Source organism: Schistocerca cancellata, chromosome 8 (assembly GCF_023864275.1).
Source record: "Schistocerca cancellata isolate TAMUIC-IGC-003103 chromosome 8, iqSchCanc2.1, whole genome shotgun sequence".
NCBI classification, from domain to species: Eukaryota; Metazoa; Arthropoda; class Insecta; order Orthoptera; family Acrididae; genus Schistocerca; species Schistocerca cancellata.
In genome coordinates, this window is record NC_064633.1 from 343,868,240 (window position 1) to 343,891,497 (window position 23,258).

General features: G+C 42.5%; 1 protein-coding gene across 1 annotated transcript in view; it reads right to left on the reverse strand.

The window, feature by feature from the left end:
- Positions 1-23,258, reverse strand: part of LOC126094714 (lipase 3-like) — an 80,191-nt gene that overhangs the window by 17,895 nt on the left and 39,038 nt on the right. The window contains exon 7 of the mRNA XM_049909249.1: positions 1,610-1,752. Within this exon, the coding sequence (XP_049765206.1) occupies positions 1,610-1,752 (143 nt within the window). The remainder of the gene's footprint in view (positions 1-1,609; positions 1,753-23,258) is intronic.

Genomic DNA, 23,258 nt, shown 5'->3' on the forward strand with positions numbered 1-23,258 from the left:
AAAACTGGTTTCTACCTCCACATCCTATCTGAACGTGGGAAACTTCATATTGTATTGTGTGCTACGTAATGTTACACTATAGTTCCTTAGTTAAGTATAGTTATTCACCAATAACCATACTTCCCGACAAGAGTGAGTTCAAAGAAGCGCAAGTGTTCCTTCAATGAAAAATTGCAAAAACAATTTCCATTCATCAGTAATAACATAAGCTTAAATAAGTACACTTCTGATTCAGGCCCACGGGTTACCAAAGGTTGCTTATGCCTGATCTACATAACCATAGGCCTCTTATTGCGGAACTTCACTTGTTTTACGACCCATCCACAGCTTCTCCCTATTACTTCACTCACTGTAAATTGTGTTATTATTTGAACACTTTTGGCACAACAATTTACCAAAAATTACAATTTGAGTGTTGACAGATTCATTGAAAATCCATAGAACTATTGTACGTTCCATAAAACACTGTGAGAATTGATTTGATGTAATTACATTTTCCTGGAGTCATATTGAGTCTCAACTTTATCTTAGAAAACGACAGAAGCTGAAGTAACGAAGTGAAATTTGTGCCAAGGCCAGAATTTGAACCTTGGTTTTAGCTTAGTAGGCAGACGTGTTATCCCCTACACGAGGTGGGTTATTTTAGCCACAAGGTCAGGGTGATGTGGTATACAACACATCCACCAAGTGAGCAGCAGACCCAGGCTCAAGCCCCAGCCTTGGCACAAATATTAATTCATTACTTCAGCTTCTATCCTTACCGAAGATAAAGTTGAGACTCAATATGCCTCCAGGAAAATGTAATTACATCAGATCAATACAACACCCACACCTGAGATACAGGCAGGATTTCCCCATTACGCACAAAGCTGCGGTCGTACTCCGGTACCGGAGCGCCTCGCCAGTACTGACGATTTAAAAAGTATGGAAGCAAACTGAGCTGGATAACACATCTGCCTACTAAGCAGGGGACCTGTGTTCAAATACCGGCCTTGGCGCAAATCTTAATTCATGACTTCAGCTTTTATCCTTATCGAATGTGAGAATGTTGTTTGGCAGATCATGAAGTTCATGTCTCTTCGTCTGCCTAAAATGTTGACGTTTTCTTGGCACAAAAGAGTACTCTACACTGGAAAAGTAAACAACTGGGAACTCTGCTGGAGCAGATTACTAAACGGATAGGCAGCTACTTGTTTGAAGCATTGCTACCCCACCAGAGAATGAGCTTGTTCACTCCTCTTGTTCTGTCCATCGTAGTCATATGACTCTGCTGCCTCAGGTGCCAGTTGTTACGGCCAGTTTCAGACGATGTTTGCGTCTGGTATGCAACAATCGCTTCGTTACTCTGTCTGATGCGTTATTTTATGTCCTAAAATAGTTGCACAAAAAAGTGATAGAACTAATCCAACTCTGCTAAGCGTACCCAGTTTTGCACATTGACGTGTAGCGTGTGAATGCATCCAGAACGGAAGCGTCTAACTGTTGCTGCCGCAACCATATTGTGTGCTCAGACAAATGGAAACAGGCAACACCCTCTTTCTCCAAGTTTCGACTGTTTTTCTTGGCTTACTAGTTTGTTTACTTCGCTTTGCGGATCGACGGCGCTTACCTGGACGTCGGCGCACCAGTCGTTGTTGCTGTAGTGCAGCGCCACCTTAGCGGTCACCTTGCTGAGGTCGTAGTCTGGCGGGGCGATGCTGCCGTACCTCTGGATGTTCCCCATCATTCCGTAGTCGTACTGCCGGAAGTGTCCTGCAACAGTACGTAGCGTTCACGAATTTGTCTGGACGTTAGCTAAATTTATTTTTGCTTCTAGAGAATGTTCCAACCTGATCTGCAGACACTACATTTACAGTCCGCAAATCAGTACTACGAGGGGTAGTAATAAAGTTTTAACTCTCGCCCGAAAAAGTAAAGCTGCTTAATTATTTTCTGTTTATTTGTAGGTTGTAAGAGGTATGTGCTGCCTGCGATATGTAAGCTATAAGAGAATCTGAGACCAAATAGCAGTGTTGACTGCAGTACGAACTGTGTAGCAGTAGCAGTAAGTTGTTGCTAGCGAGCAGTCGCCTGTCATGCGCTTGTCAGTCCAGTCTGGTGTATCATGTTGGCTGGGCCGGTCGCGGTGCAGCGATGCCGGAGCCTCGCGCATATCTAGTAATGTAATGTGAAGTCCCATAATCTTTTAAATGTCCTAATAATAATCTTCCTGATATAAAGTAATTTCTAACAAACATTTATTTCAATTTAAAGAATTTACTAATTTCTTCAATCCATGATCATTCCTATTGTTGCAAAAGAAAAATCAGTTGCTTCCTTTCATAAATGACAAATCTATCGGCCAGCATTGCACAGAGCTGTCCCGGAAAAATTTTATGTAAGAGCAGATATATTCGCCGTTTTTATTGAGGTAAGAATTTTTCCTTTTTTATTCAGAATGATCTTACAGGGCCATGACGTAGCGCTTCTGTCGTCCAAATTCTACCAGTTTACTGAATTTATTTTTTATTACGAGGTTTAGGAATTTTTCTGTTTTGAGCTTACATTAAATGGGAAACAAATTTTGTGTGGAGGTTAAATGTGAATGAATTTCAGTAGGGAGGTTATAAATGGGAACCAATTTTGTTCTGAGGTTACACTAAAATTAGAATCGCTATCCATAATAATTATTTAATTACAATTTTTTTTTTGTGGGGAGGTTACAAGGTATAGGTGTGCATTCCGAGAACACACTGAAATCCCAGCGCCTAGGTTTGCTACGTCCAAAACTATTGGTTTGGTCCATAACTTCGTAACGTTTTTCCATTGGTTACACATAATAGAGATATTAGTCAGCAATAATACAGGGTGTTTCAGAAGTGATGGTCAATAATTCACACATGGAAAGTACAGGCCAAAAGTAACTGAAAAGCTCCAACAAACAAGGATCAGTAAATCAACCGTTGTCGAGGTGTCGCATTAATTCGAGTTGGAAATCAACTGTAAACGCCCCCGGATACCGCGGTTTTTATGTTGATATCTCGAAGTTTGGGATCGACTGTTTGTTTACGCTAGCGCACTAGTTCCTTTTCCCGCTCCTTGCTCTGTGCCGTACCGGCCTCACAATCAGTTATGAACGTGAAGGCACCATGGACAGAGGTTACACCAATGAAGAGTACGCTGACATGCACGTCAAGTGTGACAAAGCGAATGGCAGTGCCCTTGAGGCTGCACGATTGTATGAAGAAGTTTTTCCTCACCGCAAGCAGCCCGACAGGGGTACATTTAGCCGGCTGCATCTACATCTACGAGTACGTAGATACTATGCAAATCACATTTAAGTGCCTGGCAGAGGGTTCATCGAACCACCTTCATAATTCTCTGTTGTTCCAACCTCGTATAGCGAGTGGAAAGAATGAATACCTATATCTTTCCGTACGAGCTCTGATTTCCCTTATTTTATCATGGTGAGTTTCGCCCTATGTAGGTCGGTGTCAACAAAATATTTTTGCATTAGGAGGAGAAAGTTGGTGATTATAATCTCGTGAGGAGATTCCGTCGCAACGAAAAACACCTTTGTTTTAATTATCTTTCTTTTATTTCTTCTTTCTTTTGCTACTGCCTTTATCCCGCATTGTGCGGAGGGTCGGCAGGGTTAAGGACGGATTTGGCATGGTGAATGTTTAAGGGGTGGCCGGATGCTCTTCCTGCCGCCACCCCATACCTACCGGGACGGAATTAGTGTACCCCAGCTGTCTGCATCCAGTGTAAATCGTGAAATAGTGTGAATTTGTTTCAAATGTCTGCGAGTCGTGTAACTGAGACGGGACTTGGGGACCAGCCCGGTATTCACCTAGTAGGATGTGGAAAACCGCCTAAAAACCACATCCAGGCTGACCGGCACACCGGCCGTCGTCGTTAACCCGCCGGGCGGATTCGACCCGGGGCCAGCGCGCCTACCCGAGTCCAGGAAGTAGCGCGTTAGCGCTCTCGCCTATCCTGGCGGGATACCTTAGGTTTAATTATGTCCACCCCAAATCTTGTATCAGTTCAGTGACACTCTCTCCGCTATTTCGTGATAATACAAAACGTGCAGACCTTCTTTGAACTTATTCGATGTACTCCGTCAATCCTATCTGGTAAGGATCCCACACAGCACAGCAGTATTCTAAAAGAGGACGGACAAGCGTAGAGTAGGCAGTGTCCTTAGTAGATCTGTTACGGTTTCTAACTGAACGCAGTCTTTGGTTAGCCTTCCACACAGCATTTTCTATGTGTTCCTTCCAATTTAAGTTGTTCGTAATTGTAATGCCTAGGTATTTAGTTGGATTTACGGCATTTAGATTTGACTGATTTATCGCGTAACCGAAGTTTAACGGATTCCTTTTAGCACTCATGTGGATGACTTCACACTTTTCGTAATTTAGGGTCAGTTGCCAATTTGTACACCATACAAACATCTTTTCTAAATCGTTTTGCAATTTTCTTTTTTTATCTTCTTATGGCTTTATTAGCCGGTAAACATCACCGCCTTGGAGAAACTGGGAGTTTCGCACACCATGTACGAGAACGTTGACCCAGGTCCGTAACACCCGATGTTGAGGAAAGGGTGTTACGCACTATACACGAACGTCCGCATACTTCAACAAGGAGGACTGCTACCCAAGAGCGTGTCCTGAGTCAAAGCAGTGTGCGGCGGATTTTACATCGGCAAGTACTCTATCCACATCATCTCCAGCGAGTGCAAGCCCTACACAATGCAGATTTCCCCCCTAGACAGAATTTCTGCTAATGGGTGCAACAATGTACCCTGAATCCCGTGTTTGTAAATAGCATTCTGTTCACGGATGAGGCTGGATTTACCCGTGACGGTATTTTTAACTACCACAACTGTCACATTTGGACCGATGTGAATCCTAATGCAACACATGTATAATGGCATCACCAGCGTTATTCTTTGAACGTCTGGGCAGAACTGCTCGGATACCGCGTAACTGGACCACACTTCCTACCACAGAGACAACTGGACAGCACTACGTGCGCTTTCTGCGAACTGTACTTCCATCTGGAACTACCACTGAACCAACGCCTGAACATGTGGTTCATGCATGACGGTGCTCCAGCACATTTTCATTTACGGCTTCTAACTCGAACGTATGGTCAACACTGGATAGGTACAGGAGGGCCTGTGCCATGGCCTCCAAGATTCCCGGATTTAAATCCCATGGATTCCTGTGTGTGAGATCATGTCAAAAGCCTAGTCTACGCTACCGAGATCAACTTTCGTGAAGAATTACGCTTGTGGGTTGAAGCAAGCTTCCACCATTTAAAGAAATCTCCGGGACTCCTGAGAGGATTCGCAGCTCATTTCAGAGACGACGTCAATGTTGCGTTCAGCCGCATGGACAATATTTCGAACACCTGCTTTAACGTTTAGAGATAAACTACTGGCTATTAAAATTGCTACACCAAGAAGAAATGCAGATGATAAATGGGTATTCATTGGATACATATATTATACTAGAACTGACATGTGATTACATTTCCACGCAGTTTGGGTGCATAGACCCTGAGAAATCAGTACCCAGAACAACCACCTCTGGCCGTAATAACGGCCTTGATACGCCTGGGCATTGAGTCAAACAGAGCTAGGATGGCTTGTACAGGTACAGCTGCCCATGCAGCTTCAACACGATACCACAGTTCATCAAGAGTAGTGACTGGCGTATTGTGACGAGCCAGTTGCTCGGCCACCATTGACCAGACGTTTTCAGTTGGTGAGAGATCCGGAGAATGTGCTGGCCAGAGCAGCAGTCGAACATTTTCTGTATCCAGAAAGGCCCGTACAGGACCTGCAACATGCGGTTGTGCATTATCCTGCTGAAATGAAGGGTTTCGTATGGATCGAATGAAGGGTAGAGTCACGGGTCGTAACACATATGAAATGTAACGTCCACTGTTCAAAGTGCCGTCAATGACACGCGGTGACCGACACGTGTAACCAATGGCACCCCATACCATCACGCCGGGTGATACGCCAGTATGGCGATGACGAATACACGCTTCCAATGTGCGTTCACCGCGATGTCGCCAAACACGGATGCGACCATCATGATGCTGTAAACAGAACCTGGATTCATCCCAGGTCGTTGAGTACACCATCGCAGGCACTGCTGTCTGTGATGCAGCGTCAAGGGTAAGCGCAGCTATGGTCTCCGAGCTGATAGTCCATGCTGCTGCAAACGTCGTCGAATTTTTCGTGCAGATGGTTGTTGTCTTGCAAACGTCCCCATCTGTTGACTCAGGGATCGAGACGTGGCTGCACGATCCGTTACAGCCATATGGATAAGATGCCTGTCATCTCGACCGCTAGTGATACGAGGCCGTTGGGATCCAACACGGCGTTCCGTATTACCCTCCCGAACCCATCGATTCCATATTCTGGTAACAGTCACTGGATCTCGACCAACGCGAGCAACAATGTCGCGATACGATAAACCGCAGTCGCGATAGGCTACAATCCTGCCTTTATCAAAGTGATGGTATGCATTTCTCCTCCTTACACGAGGCATCACAACAACGTTTCACCAGGCAACTCCGGTCAGCTGCTGTTTGTGTACGAGAATTCGGTTAGAAACTTTCCTCATGTCAGCGCGTTGTAGGTGTCGCCACCGGTGCCAACCTTGTGTGAATGCTCTGAAAAGCCAATCGTTTGCATATCACAGTATCTTCTTCCTGTCGGTGAAATTCCGCGTCTGTAGCACGTCATCTTCGTGGTGTAGCAATTTTAATGGCTAGTAGTGTACAATGTGTTCCTAGATATTGAGGAACCGCAACAGAAAATGTGTTGTATCTTGACAACGGTAGATTTGTGGACCCATGTTTATTGGAGCTTTTTAGCTACTTTTGGTCCATACTTTCCATGTGCGAATTATTGACCATCACTTCTGAAACACCCTGTATTTCCTCTTTCACTAGTTATAACAGTCTGCGAACGCTGGGATAACTTTTCGATTTTGCGACTGTAGAAATCAAGTGGTTTTGAGGCGTAGAATTCGTCAAGCCATTTTCGGAGCACATCTTCATACGGAAAAGTGCTTGGAGGTTGTTCGATAGAGAGCGGAAAAGGTTAAAACCTGAGGGCATAAGATTAGGTGAATAAGGTGGGTGCGCAATGACTTCCCAACCCACAGTGCTTTTTGTCAGACTAGCAGAATGTGGCGGGCGTTATCGTGGAACAACTTAACTTCATGCTGTCTTCCTGGTCGTTGTGGCTTGCATTGCGTCTGCAAGACGTCTCAGTTGTTGACAGTAAATATCAGCAGAGGCGTTACACCTCGGGTAACCAATTCGTAGTATACCACATCGTATCTGTTCCACTAGATGCATAACATTATCTAATGGGGATGCTCGCATGTCTTTGTACGGCGAGTTGCTGCTTTGTTTGGGTTCAACTATTTCTTTCTTTTTCCTTGTGTTACCTTAAAGACACCATTTCTTGTCGCCAGTAATGATACAAGAGAGGAATGGTAGGTGTTGCTCATGATCCAATGAATGACAGGCAAGCAGAGATGCACATGAGGCCACCCGGTGTTTTTTGTGATTTTGGTTTAGCGCATGTAGTAAACATGCACTCGATTTTTGAACCGTCCCCCTTGCATGCAAATGTCACACGAGGATGGAATGATGACAGTTCATCACATCTGCCAGTTCTTGACCACAATGACTTGCTGCATCCTGGATTAATCCCTTTAAACTATCTTAATCAAATCCCGAACGTCTTCCTGAACACAGAAAGTTGCTACCATCAAAACGAATCTTCTTAAAACGAGAAACCATTTTCTTGCAGTGCTCTGTTAAATGACATTATCCTCATACACGGCTCAAATGTTTCTGGCTCTCCGCTGCTCTCGCTACTCTATTGAATTCAGTCAGAAGGAAATGTCGGAAATGTTTCCGATTTCACCACTTGGTCCTCCATTTTCTAGCGGCCACAGCTACATTCACTATCTCCTTATGACGAAATGACGATTTATAAACTTGACAGGTCTCATTTGAGTATTAATCGATTGCACAGTAATGTCATATCTTTGCTCTCGAGCTGTTATATGTGAGTGAGGAGCGATGTTGTAAACTGTATCGCAGAGTTAGGTTATCATCTTTAGTGTGCGCATAGGCAATAGCAGATAGTGGTTAGCTGTATGAAAGTGAGGAAGTAGTTGTAATGTTATGTTTCAAATGTAAAGTCTCAATTTATCGATGTGTTTAATTAAGATGATTATGTAATGACAACTGATCTGAAGAGGGGGGGGGGGGGGGAGGAAGTGTAATGGAATCTTTTATTTACGTGAAGAGGAATTATAAGATAATTTTTTTGAAGTTACTTTTTCATTATTGCAGTGCCATTTTCACCTACCTATCTCTTACCCCCCCCCCCCCCATGAACCATGGACCTTGCCGTTGGTGGGGAGGCTTGCGTGCCTCAGCGATACACGTAGCCGTACCGTAGGTACAACCACAACGGAGGGGTATCTGTTGAGAGGCCAGACAAACGTGTGGTTCCTGAAGAGGGGCAGCAGCCTTTTCAGTAGTTGCAAGGGCAACAGTCTGGATGATTTACTGATCTGGTCTTGTAACAATAACCAAAACGGCCTTGCTGTGCTGGTACTGCGAACGGCTGAAAGCAAGGGGAAACTACGGCCGTAATTTTTCCCGAGGGCATGCAGCTTTACTGTATGGTTAAATGATGATGGCGTCCTCTTGGGTAAAATATTCCGGAGGTAAAATAGTCCCCCATTCGGATCTCCGGGCGGGGACTACTCAAGAGGATGTCGTTATCAGCAGAAAGAAAACTGGCGTTCTACGGATCGGAGCGTGGAATGTCAGATCCCTTAATCGGGCAGGTAGGTTAGAAAATTTGAAAAGGGAAATGGATAGGTTCAAGTTAGATATAGTGGGAATTAGTGAAGTTCGGTGGCAGGAGGAACAAGACTTCTGGTCAGGTGACTACAGGGTTATAAACACAAAGTCAAATAGGGGTAATGCAGGAGTAGGTTTAATAATGAATAGGAAAATAGGAACGCGGGTAAGCTACTACAAACAGCATAGTGAACGCATTGTTGTGGCCAAGATAGATACGAAGCCCACACCTACTACAGTAGTACAAGTTTATATGCCAACTAGCTCTGCAGATGACGAAGAAATTGAAGAAATGTATGATGAAATAAAAGAAATTATTCAGATAGTGAAGGGAGACGAAAATTTAATAGTGATGGGTGACTGGAATTCGAGTGTAGGAAAAGGGAGAGAAGGAAACGTAGTAGGTGAATATGGATTGGGGCTAAGAAATGAAAGAGGAAGGCGCCTGATAGAATTTTGCACAGAGCTAACACTTGGTTTAAGAATCATGATAGAAGGTTGTATACATGGAAGAACCCTGGAGATACTAAAAGGTATCAGATAGATTATATAATGGTAAGACAGAGATTTAGGAACCAGGTTTTAAATTGTAAGACATTTCCAGGGGCAGATGTGGACTCTGATCACAATCTATTGGTTATGACCTGTAGATTAAAACTGAAGAAACTGCTAAAAGGTGGGAATTTAAGGAGATGGGACCTGGATAAACTGAAAGAACCAGAGGTTGTACAGAGTTTCAGGGAGAGCATAAGGGAACAATTGACAGGAATGGGGGAAAGAAATACAGTAGAAGAAGAATGGGTAGCTTTAAGGGATGAAGTAGTGAAGGCAGCAGAGGATCAAGTAGGTAAAAAGACGAGGGCTAGTAGAAATTCTTGGGTAACAGAAGAAATATTGAATTTAATTGATGAAAGGAGAAAATATAAAAATGCAGTAAATGAAGCAGGCAAAAAGGAATACAAACGTCTCAAAAATAAGATCGACAGGAAGTGCAAAATGGCTAAGCAGGGATGGCTAGAGGACAAATGTAAGGATGCAGTCGCTTATCTCACTAGGGGTAAGATAGATACTGCCTACAGGAAAATTAAAGAGACCTTTGGAGAAAAGAGAACCACTTGCATAAAATCAAGAGCTCAGATGGAAACCCAGTTCTAAATAAAGAAGGGAAAGCAGAAAGGTGGAAGGAGTATATAGAGGGTCTATACAAGGGCGATGTACTTGAGGACAATATTATGGAAATGGAAGAGGATGTAGATGAAGACGAAATGGGAGATGCGATACTGCGTGAAGAGTTTGACAGAGCACTGAAAGACCTGAGTCGAAACAAGGCCCCCGGAGTAGACAACATTCCATTGGAACTACTGACGGCCTTGGGGGAGCCAGTCCTGACAAAACTCTACCATCTGGTGAGCAAGATGTTTGAAACAGGCGAAATACCCTCAGACTTCAAGAAGAATATAATAATTCCAATCCCAAAGAAAGCAGGTGTTGACAGATGTGAGAATTACCGAACAATCAGTTTAATAAGCCACAGCTGCAAAATACTAACACGAATTCTTTACAGACGAATGGAAAAACTAGAAGAAGCCGACCTCGGGGAAGATCAGTTTCGATTCCGTAGAAATACTGGAACACGTGAGGCAATACTGACCTTACGACTTATCTTAGAAGAAAGATTAAGGAAAGGCAAACCTACGTTTCTAGCATTTGTAGACTTAGAGAAATCTTTTGACAATGTTGACTGGAATACTCTCTTTCAAATTCTAAAGGTGGCAGGGGTAAAAGACAGGGAGCGAAAGGCTATTTACAATTTGTACAGAAACCAGATGGCAGTTATAAGAGTCGAGGGACATGAAAGGGAAGCAGTGGTTGGGAAGGGTGTAAGACAGGGTTGTAGCCTCTCCCCGATGTTATTCAATCTGTATATTGAGCAAGCAGGAAAGGAAACAAAAGATAAATTCGGAGTAGGTATTAAAATCCATGGAGAAGAAATAAAAACTTTGAGGTTCGCCGATGACATTGTAATTCTGTCGGAGACAGCAAAGGACTTGGAAGAGCAGTTGAACGGAATGGATGGTGTCTTGAAGGGAAGATATAAGATGAACATCAACAAAAGCAAAACGAGGATAATGGAATGTAGTCGAATTAAGTCGGGTGATGTTGAGGGTATTAGATTAGGAAATGAGACACTTAAAGTAGTAAAGGAGTTTTGCTATTTGGGGAGCAAAATAACTGATGATGGTCGAAGTAGAGAGGATATAAAATGTAGACTGGCAATGAAAAGGAAAGCGTTTCCGAACAAGAGAAATTTGTTAACATCAAGTATAGATTTAAGTGTCAGGAAGTCATTTCTGAAAGTATTTGTATGGAGTGTAGCTATGTATGGAAGTGAAACATGGACGGTAAATAGTTTGGACAAGAAGAGAATAGAAGCTTTCGAAATGTGGTGCTACAGAAGAATGCTGAAGATTAGATGGGTAGATCACATAACTAGTGAGGAGGTACTGAGTAGGATTGGGGGAAGAGGAGTTTGTGGCACAACTTGACCAGAAGAAGTGATCGGTTGGTAGGACATATTCTGAGGCATCAAGGGATCACCAATTTAGTATTGGAGGGCAGCGTGGAGGGTAAAAATCGTAGGGGGAGACCAAGAGATGAATACACTAAGCAGATTCAGAAGGATGTAGGTTGCAGTAGGTACTGGGAGATGAAGAAGCTTGCACAGGATAGAGTAAAATGGAGAGCTGCATCAAACCAGTCTCAGGACTGAAGACCACAACAACCACAACAACAACTATCTCTTACAATTTTTAATTGACCGTAGTTTTTCAATAGTAGAAAAGGAACCAAGTGTGTTCCGAAAATACTTCGATTTGCAACGAATAGAAAACTTGAGAACCTTCAACATCGCAGCGCGTCAATAATCGTTGGTTAATATATTAAAAAACTAAAAACCCGCCTCGATTTCGCAAACGAGGCTGGTTTTTAGTTTTTTAAAAATAGAGAACTCATTGCACCTCACGAGTGTGTCTGTGTAGATATAGCAATTTGCAGCTTTAGCATAGCGGCGCGCAAGACAGAGCAGTACTGCAACGCGTTACCCAGATATGCGCAGAATGGAGGTAAGGACTAAATATTTTGATGTTTTCTTTTTTTTTTCAATTAAATGAAATGTCGTGTGGCTACGGCCTCCCGTCGGGTAGACCGGTCGCCTGGTGTAAGTCTTTTGAGTTGACGCCACTTCGGCGACTTGCGAGTCGATGGGAATGATATGATAATGAAGACAACACAATACCCAGCCCCTGAGCGGAGAAAATCTCCGACCCAGCCGGGAATCGAGCCCGGGCACCATTGCGCAGCATTCGGCCGCGCTGAACACTCAGCTATCGAGGGGGACTTATTCAAACAGGGCCAGCTTTTGTCATTCAGAGACAGTTACATTTTTCTGTGTTCTGTATCAGTTTTAGTTCTGGGATCCGGGATCACTTTTGCAAAACCAGGTCGTAGGTTTCATGTCAAAGTTTATTATTTAGGCAGCTTATACCGTTCAAAATTCTTGCAGTCAGATTATTCACTTTACCAGTATTTAAGGCTTGCCTTCTTAGTACGACAGTTCTATTTTGTATTACGATTATTATTGGAAACAGTATATAGGTCATATTTTCATTATTTAAGGAGAACTGTCAAACTCAAACAGCAACAGTGAACTACAAACAAAAAATAACAATCGATAAATGAACCCACAGCAAACGTAATATCAACATGAAAAACAAAAACGCCACGAACTTAGGCACCAGCCTAGTAGAAAAGCTCAACTCGGCCTTATATTTAGCCAGATATTTTGCACTAACAGCCGGACTGTCTATGGAAATACAGTCAGTTGGTATTTTCAGTCGTTTATTAATAATCAGTAACAGTCAGTTTCTTACGAGGTCAACTTTAAACGTACTTAAACTAAAACGCAGTTAGTATACAGCTTTATAATTTGGCAACTAACTGCTCAGTTTTCATATTACTGTCTCCCTGCTGAGGCAGTTTATATAAAAATAAATTAAAAGATCTTCATAAACCAAAATAAACAACTATCTATCGGAAAACGAAAAAGATATACGATAACTTCGGTCATTTCAGTTAGCCTTTTAAAGACAGAACAATAATCTGTACTTAAGTGTTAATGCAACATTTCTCATTGAAACCCACTTTATCAAGAACATTATTTTTCTTAAAAATCAATTCGTGAAATTCTTCACAATATAATGTTAAATTACACTATTCCCCACATCATCTGCTTCGGTTTGCAATGTATTGCCTGCCTTTGTTCATTGGGTGTTTATGAAAGAGAACACCCTTTCCACATTGGAATTACGACCTAGAATTGCAAAGTTATATTCTGCCGATTTGAATATGTCAGAATAAAATTCCTCATTATGCACTTTCGTGTCTCAACACCGGCATGAGCGAGACGTGAACGTAGCGGGTTGGCGTTGGCTAAAGGACTCATCCTACTTTGCCTCGCTCGCTCTGCGCTTAGCGTGGTTAGGACACTGTGCGTTAGTCCCGTTTTACTGGTGAAGAAAAACATAAGTCCAGACACAGGAATGGCATTGGTTGATGTATCTTTATATCATTACAGTATTCCTTCTTACACATATTTCGCACGCTAAAGTCACTAGCTTGGAACAGGTCTTTGATGTACAGGGTTATTACAAATGATTGAAGCGATTTCACAGCTCTACAATAACTTTATTATTTGAGATATTTTCAAAATGCTTTGCACACACAGACAAAAACTCAAAAAGTTTTTTTAGGCATTCGCAAATGTTCGATATGTGCCCCTTTAGTCATTCGGCAGACATCAAGCCGATAATCAAGTTCCTCCCACACTCGGCGCAGCATGTCCCCATCAATGAGTTCGAAAGCATCGTTGATGCGAGCTCGCAGTTCTGGCACGTTTCTTGGTAGAGGAGGTTTAAACACTGAATCTTTCACATAACCCCACAGAAAGAAATCGCATGGGGTTAAGTCGGGAGAGCGTGGAGGCCATGACATGAATTGCTGATCATGATCTCCACCACGACCGATCCATCGGTTTTCCAATCTCCTGTTTAAGAAATGCCGAAAATCATGATGGAAGTGCGGTGGAGCACCATCCTGTTGAAAGATGAAGTCGGCGCTGTCGGTCTCCAGTTGTGGCATGAGCCAATTTTCCGCGGGCTACGCGTGAAACTTGCCCGCACGCGTTCAACCGTTTCTTCGCTCACTGCAGGCCGACCCGTTGATATCCCCTTACACAGGGATCCAGAAGCTTTAAACTGCGCATACCATCGCCGAATGGAGTTAGCAGTTGGTGGATCTTTGTTGAACTTCGTCCTGAAGTGTCGTTGCACTGTTATGACTGACTGATGTGAGTGCATTTCAAGCACGACATATGCTTTCTCAGCTCCTGCCGCCATTTTGTCTCACTGCGCTCTCTAGCGCTCTGACGGCAGAAACCTGAAGTGCGGCTTCAGCCGAACAAAACTTTATGAGTTTTTCTACGTATCTGTAGTGTGTCGTGACCATACGTCAATGAATGGAGCTACAGTGAATTTATGAAATCGCTTCAATCATTTGCAATAGCCCTGTGCATTGTCTACTTCAACCCTAAAATGTCTAACAAAAGGCGGAAAGTTCGGACTACTGTATATTTAGCCGGACACGACCGTAAAAAGGTGGACATTTCCGGCTGAAGCAGGACACATGTAATATGTTGTCCGACTCTTCCCTGAAAGTGCTCTCTCGAAATTTCAGTAGTAAATTTCTCCGTGACGCACAACGACTCTCATGTAACATGTGCCAGTGGAGTTTGTTGAGCATGTCGCGCCGCCAAGCTTCTTCGACGAAACGATCTTCTCTGTCGCTTCTAACAGTCCTACCTAGTAAGGATCCCATATTGATGAGCAATTCTCAACAATCGGCCGAACAAGCGCCTTATAAGCCACTTCTTTCGTGGGTGTGTTACATTTCCTTAAGAGTCTCCAAGTGAATTTCAGTCTGGCATCTACTTATCTTACTATTTGCATTATGTGGACTTAAGATCGCTCTGGATAATTACTCCTAGATATTTTATGATAGGTACTGTTTCTAGCAATTTCTCATCAATAGTGTAGTTGTAGAGTAGTGGCTTTCTTTTCCCATGTATGCGCAATATGTTACATTTATTTACGTTCAAGGTCAACTGCCAGAGCCTGCACCATTCATCAATTCTTTGGATGCCATTCTGCAAATCGTTATTATGTTCTGCCTTTGCTACTTTCTTATAGGCAACCGCATCATCTGTGAACAGCCTTAAAGAGCATCCGACACTTTCTACTAGATCATTTACATACATTTCAAACAGTATCGGTCCGATCTCACTTCCTTGTGATACTCTGGAAATTACCTTTACATCTGTCGATTTTATTCCTTTAAGAGCGACGTGTTGAGTTCTGTCTGCAAAGAAGTCTTGAATCTAGTCGCAAATCTGCTCCTATACACGATAATGTCGTATTCTTTTCACTAACCAGCAGTTGGTTGGTTAGCTGGTTAATTTGGGGGAGAGGACCAAACAGCGAGGTCATCGGTCCCGTCGGATCAGGGATATGTGGGAAAGGGAGTCGGCCGTGCCCTTCCCAAGGAACCATCTCGGCATCTGTCTAAAGCGATTTAGTTAAATCACGGAAAACCTAAACCAGGATAGCCGGACGCGGGTTTGAACCGTCGTCCACCCGAATGCGAGTAACAGGCGGTGCTGGACGGTGTGAAGTGCTGTCCTGAAGCAAAAGACCACGGCCACAGCCTGAGCGCCTTTATCTACAGCGCTATGGATCTCATGGAGGAACAGGGCGAGCTGAGTTCCGCAAGATCTCTGTTAGTGGAGTCAGTGTTGATTTGTAAGAGATTTTCGTTCTCCAAAAACATCATATAGGAGTGGTCCATTGATCGTGACCGGGCCAGATATCTCACGAAATAAGCGTCAAAGCACCATACCATGGTCCGCACGTTCACCGGATCTGCCGTCCCCGGATTTCTTTCTGTGGGGAAAGTTGAAGGATATTTGCCATCGTGATCCACCAATAACGCCTTACAACATGCGTCAGCGCATTGTCAATGCATGTGCGAACATTTACGGATGGCGAACTACTCGCTGTTGAGAGGAATGTCGTTACACGTATTGCCAAATACATCGAGGTTGAAGGACATCATTTTGAGTATTTGTTGCATTAATATGATATTTACAGGTAATCACACTGTAACAGCATGCGTTCTCAGAAATGATAAGTTCACAACGGTACATGTATCACATTGGAACAACCGAAATAAAATTTTCAAACGTACCTATGTTCTGTATTTTAATTTAAAAAAACCTACCTGTTACCAATTGTTCGTTAAAATTGTGAGCCATGTCTTTGTGACTATTACAGCGCCATCTATCACAAAGTGAAAAAAGTGGTCCAACTAAGACATTCATATTTCTTTACGTACTACACGAATATGTAATAAAAAATGGGGGTTCCTATTCAAAAAAACACAGTCGATATCCGTTTGACCTATGGCAGCGCCATCTAGCGGGCCAACCATAGCGCCAGCGGGTTTCCCCCTTCAAGCTAGACGAGTTTCGTTCTTCGTAGTTTTTTCATTTGATGCTTATTTCGTGAGATATTTGATCCGGTCACTATCAATGGACCACCCTGTATATATACGTACTGCCGATTTACGTCTGGGGACTGTTGCCGGCACGGTAGCTCAGAAGAAAATGTGCCTGCTGAACTGCCACCAGTTGAAGGTGACAGTGAAGATGCTAAATTGTGCTACTGCTAAAGACTCATTCTTTGAATGCTGTAATTTATGACTGCAATTATCTGTCACCTTATTTATGTCATTTCATTGTAGCCATTTTTGTTACTGTTTTTGTGGAATAAAAAAAATTTCCGTGACGAAAAAAAAGCGTGTTCGGTCAGAGAGCTGGTTGGCCTCTGTAATAAAAAACTGAGTGGAAGCATCAACAAAACGAACTTGAACGGATGTCACGTGACGTCCGCAACGACCAAACACAACGATCAACAACGAACAAAATGCAAAAAAAAAAAAAAAAAAGGTAAAGCACGTGCTTGGAAATCAAGAGGTTCTGGGGTCAAATCCTGGTTGGGTAACGGATTTTTTTAAAGTTTTTATTTTAATCTAGCCTTCACCTCCCAATAATGTGAGGAGTTTCCACAAACAACACGTGTTTGGAATTCAGCATTGAATTGTATGTCCGCTTTCCCAGGCTGGATAAGTGGACTAGGTTAGGAACACGCAAGTTGCCGAAATGGCATCCAATAGACAGACTTACACCAGACCATTGAGCCACATAATAAAGTTTGCACGGAATCCTAGAGCGAGCGTCCTACTATCACTTTTGGGATTAATCAGAACGTCGTCTTAGCTCCAGACCCAGTGTCCAAGCCCATTACTTTCTCCGGTTTCGGCTCTCGAGGAAGAAAGCCCAGTCATTTCTCGACAGTCAATCAGGCACCTCACTGAAGATGCCTCCTGCAGAGTTCAAGCCATCACAAAGGGGAAGGATGGACAAACCTTGTACTGGTGTCCACTAATGGGTGTCTGGACACTTTTGATCAGCTAGCATATACACTCGAGGTCCCCTGTTAGTCCAGGATCATATGGATCCCACACACGGATACAGTATTTATGTAAGGGCTGTCCATGTGTTCTGCATTCAGTCTGAAACTGCGAACTCAGTCTGGTATTAAAATATGTGAGAATAGCAGCTTGCAGAGCTACGGAGGGGAACTACCAAACAGCTCAGTGGTGGGTAAAGTGAATGAAAAGAAAGAGCTACAGTTCATTGGTAGCTGTAACTCGTTAATCAAACAGATACGAAACGATTTTGTTTCGTGGTGAAGAGCATTTTTCATGCTTTGCAGCAAGCTAATATATCAGTGTCTGGATAGTAATTTCACGTATGTGTACGCTGCCTGCGGGAAGTTGCAACACAGACATTTGTCTAGTACTTTAACTATACTACTTTAGATGTATTATTTCGGATTGATTGTATCAATGAAGAAATTAATTTAGTTCCATGGATGGCTGTTCCATTTATAAGCGCTACGTTACTTGTTAAATTCCCCCTAATTGCAGAAATTGAGACATTTACAACCTTCCTCTGAGAACATTATTGTCAACAAATCGCTGGTGGGTTAGAACAATGCCAGCAAAAACCCGATACGATAAAGTATCGAACTTCCATGTATAAAAGAGATTCACACTTAATTTACGAATGATTTAATGTATCAATTATCTGACTTTAAGCACGTGAGCGAGAACATGTTCACATTAGCCTGAAAGCAAGGGGACGCTACAGCCGTAATTTTTCCCGAGGGCTAGCAGCTTTACTCTATGGTTAAATGATGATGGCGTCCTCTTGGGTAAAATATCCCGGAGGTAAAGTAGTCCCCCATTCGGATCTCCGGTCAGGGAATACTCAGGAGGGCGTCGTTATCAGGAGAAAGAAAACTAGCGTTCTACGGATCGGAACATGGAATGCCAGATCCCTCATTCGGGCAGGTAGGTTACAAAATTTAAAAAGGGAAATGGATAGGTTAAAGTTAGATATAGAAGGAATTAGCTAGGTTCGGTAGCAGGAGAAACGAGACTTCTGGTCAAGTGAATTCAGGGTTATAAATACAAAATCAAATATGGGTAATGCAGGAGTAGGTTTAATCACGAATAAATAATTGGAGCGCGGGTAAGCTACTACGAACAGCATAGTGAACGCATTATTGTAGCCAAGATTGACACAAAGCCCACGCCTACCACAGTAGCACAAGTTTATATGTCAACTAGCTCCGCAGATGATGAAGAGATTGAAGAAATGTATGATGAGATAAAAGAAATTATTCAGATAGTGAAGGGAGACGAAAATTTAATAGTAATAGGGGACTGGAATTCGGTAGTAGGAAAAGGGAGACAAGGAAAAGTTGTAGGTGAGTATGGACTGGGGTGAGAAATGAAAGAGGAAGCCGCCTGGTAGAATTTTCCACACAGCATAACTTAATCACATCTACCATTTGGTTTAAGAATCATGAAAGACGGTTGTATACATGGAAGAGGCATGAAGATACTGGAAGGTTTCAGACAGAGATTTAGGAACCAGGTTTTAAATTGTAAGACATTTCCAGGGGCAGGTGTGGACTCTGACCGCAGTTTATTGGTTGTGAACTGTAGATTAAAATTGAAGAAACTGCAAAAATGTGGGAACTTAAGGAGCTTGGACTTTGATAAACTGAAAGAACCAGAGTTTGTAGAGGGTTTCAGAGAAAGCATTAGAGACGATTGGCGAGAACGGGGGAAAGAAATACAGTAGAAGAAGAATGGGTAGCTTTGAGAGATGAAATAGTGAAGGCAGCAGAGGATCAAGTAGGTAAAAAGAAGAGAGCTAGTAGAAATTTTTGGGCAACAGAAGAGAATCTGAATTTAATTAATGAAAGGAGAAAATATAAAAATGCAGTAAATGAAGCAGGCGAAAAGGAAACAAGCGACTCAAAAATGAGATCGACAGGAAGTGCAAAATGGCTAAGCAGGGATGGCTAGAGGACAAATGTAAGGATGTAGAAGCATATATCACTAGGGGTAAGATAGATACTCCCTACAGGAAAATTAGAGACACCTTTGGAGACAAGAAAACCAAGTCTACGAGTATCAAGAGCTCGGGTGGAAAACCAGTTCGAAGCAAAGAAGGAAAAACAAATAGGTGGAAGGAGTACATAGAGGGTCTATACAAGGGCGATGTACTTGAGGGCAATATTATATAAATGGAACAGGATGTAGATGAAGATGAAATGGGAGATATGCACTGCGTGAAGAGTTTGATAGAGCACTGAAAAACTTAAGTCAAAACAAGGCCCCAGAGCTGGACAACATTCCATTAGAACTACTGATAGCCTTGGAAGAGCCAACCATGACAAAACTGTACCACCTGGTGAGCAAGATGTATGAGATAGGCGAAATACCCTCAGACTTAAAGGACAATATATTAATTCCAATCCAAAATAAAGCAAGTATTGACAGGTGTGAAAATGACTGAACTATCAGTTTAATAAGTCACGGCTGCAAAATACTGATACGAATTCTTTGCAGACGAATAGAAAAACTGGTAGAAGCCGACCTCGGGGAGTATCAGTTTGGATTCCATAGAAATGTTGGAACACGTGAGGCAATACTGACCCTACGGCTTACCTTAGAAGATAGGTTAAGGAAAAGCAAACCTACGTTTATAGCATTTTTAGACTTAGAGAAAACTTTTGACTATGTTGATTGAAACACTCTCGTTCAAATTCTGAAGGTGGCAGGCGTAAACTACAGGGAGCGTAAGGCCATTTACAATTTGTACAGAAACCAGATGGCAGTTATAATAGTCGAGGGGCACGAAACGGAAGCAGTGGTTGAGGTGGGAGTGAGACAGGGTTGTAGCCAATCTCCAATGTTATTCAATCTGTATATTGAGCAACCAGTAAAGGAAACAAAAGGAAAATTTGGAGTAGGAATTGAAATCCATGGAGAAGAAATAAAAACTCTGAGGTTTGCCGATGACATTGTAATTCTGTTAGGGACAGTAAAGGACCTGGAAGAGTAGTTGAACGGAATGGACAGTGTCTTGAAGGGAGGATATAAGATGAACATCAGCAAAAGCAAAACGAGGATAATGCAATGTAATCGAATTAAATTAGGTGATGGTGAGGGAGTCAGATTAGGAAATCAGACACTTAAAATAGTAGATGAATTTTGCTATGTGGGGAGCAAAATAACTGATGATGGTTGATGTAGAGAGGATATAAAATGTAGACTGGCAATGGCAAGGAAAGCGTTCCTGAAGAAGGGAAATCTGTTAACATCGAGTATAGATTCAAGTGTTAGGAAGCCTTTTCTGAAAGTATTTCTGTGCAGTGTAGCCATGTATGGAAGTGAAACATGGACGATAAATATTTTAGACATGAAGAGAATAGAGGCTTTCGATATGTGGTGCGACAGAAGAATGCTGAAGCTTAAACGGGTAGATCACGTAACTAATGAGGAGGTACTGAATAGACTTGGGGAGAAAAGGAATTTGTGGCACAACCTGACTAGAAGAAGGGATCGATTGGTAGGACACGTTCTGAGGTATCAAGGGATCACCAATTTATTATTGGAGGGAAGTGTGAAGGGTAAAAATCGTAGAGGGAGCCCAAGGGTGAAAATACTAAGCAGATTGAGAAGTATGTAAGTTGCAGTAGTTACTCGGAGATGAAGCAGCTTGCACTGAATAGAGTAGGATAGAGAGCTACCTCAAACCAGTCTCTGGATTGAAGAATATGACAACAACAAGGCTTGAAATTATGTTTAAAGTTTGTTGGAAGGCGTTAAGTTCTCTCATTATTAAACGGTGGGTGGGTGTAATGTGGGTAATATTCGCGTCACTTTAAGCAGAAGCTAGTTTTTCACGCGTCTCGATATTTATGACGTCATATCTCCTGACCTATATGCGTACATTGGTATAATCTTGCAGGTGCCTTCACCTTCGTATGTGGTTACTGTGTGCACAGTATGGTGCGAATAGAATTAGTAGTAAAGAAACAATAAACTAAAACGTCTTGCCTGATGCGACAGTTTTACCGCAAGAATAGAAAAAAGTAGTAAGCGCTAAACGTTTTTCCTTTCAGCAATCTGTGGGGGATGTCAGCGAGAAAAAGTTTCATTAAGTGTAAAGTTTGTTGTAAGTCCCTAAGTGCTTTCAGTTTTAAAACTGGATGAATACAGAATGGGTATTTCCGCGGCATGAGCTCGACTGATTCAAGATGTGTACCCAGTTTCTATGTAAGACTTGTCTTATTGTATTAAACCTGATCATAAGATTATGAATATTTATGAGTCAATTATGACAACAATGTGAATTTTTAAATTCAGTCAATAATTACACGAAATTCTGAAATTTTTGTTGCCCCTAGGATCCGTTAGGTAGTGAACCTGCAAGTGGGACTGTACATCATGAACCATGAACCCCACGAACCGGGTTAGCCGTTTAGTAATACACAGGATGGTCGGAAATAGACTGGAAAGCTTGAAGGGTATTGCAAGGCAGGCTGTGGTGTTAAATAATTATTAAGAAAAAAATTCGATACATTGCATCGTTTCCGAGTTACTTACAAGGGAACCTCCCCATCGCACCCCCATCAGATTTAGTTATAAGTTGGCACAGTGGATAGGCCTTGAAAAATTGAACACAGATCAATCGAGAAAACAGCAAGAAGTTGTGTGGAACAATGAACAAAATAAGCAAAATATACAAACTGAGTAGTCCATGCGCAAGATAAGCAACATCAAGGATAGTCTGAAATGAGGAGCGCAGTGGTCCCGTGGTTAGCGTGAGCACCTGCGAAACAAGAGGTCCTTGATTGAAGTCTTCCCTCGAGTGAAAAGTTTACTTTATTTATTTTAACAAAGTTATGATCTGTCCGTTCGTTTATTGACATCTCTGTTCACTGTAATAAGTTTAGTGTCTGTGTTTTGCGACCGCACCGCAAAACCGTGCAATTAGTAGACGAAAGGACGTGCCTCTCCAATGGGAACCGAAAACATTTGATCGCAAGACCGTAGATCAACCGATTCCTCCACAGTAAAACACGTCTGATACATTCTATACGATTTAGGTTTTCTTGTGGATGTGATAATCACTCCCAAAAAAGTGATGGATAGATAATAATTGTCTGAAAATAAAAATTTAAAGTTTTCACTCCAGGGAAGACTTGAACCAAGGACCCCCCGGTTCGCAGCTGCTCACGCTAACCACGGGACCACGGAGCTCCGGAACTCAGATTATCCTTGATGTTGCCTATTATGCGCATGGACTACTCAGTTTGTATATTTTGCTTATTTTTTTCATAGTTCCACACAACTTCTTCCTGTTTTCTCGATTGATATGTGTTCAATTTTTCAAGACCTATCAACTGTGCCAACTTATAACTAAATCTGAGAGGGGTGTTCAAGCAGCCTGCCAAAGACAGTGCCGCCAATCTTGTTGTTCGTTTGGCTTCCTCAAACTGAACATACTTAGCTTTTGCTCACCTAGCTTAAATTTATCACTTCGGTGAAAGGTACGTTCTAACTGGTAATGAGCGCTTGAACGAGTGATAACTCACGAACCCACAGACGTCTCTCCATCACCGCATTTTAGCGTGAGCAGGTGCTTTAATTCGCACACAATCTTTCCTTGTTTTGTAGACTTCTGCACCTCGGTCGGTAAAAACGGAACCCATATCGGATCACTCTGTTCTCTGTCTTCCTGTCCGTCTGTCCGATTGTTAAAA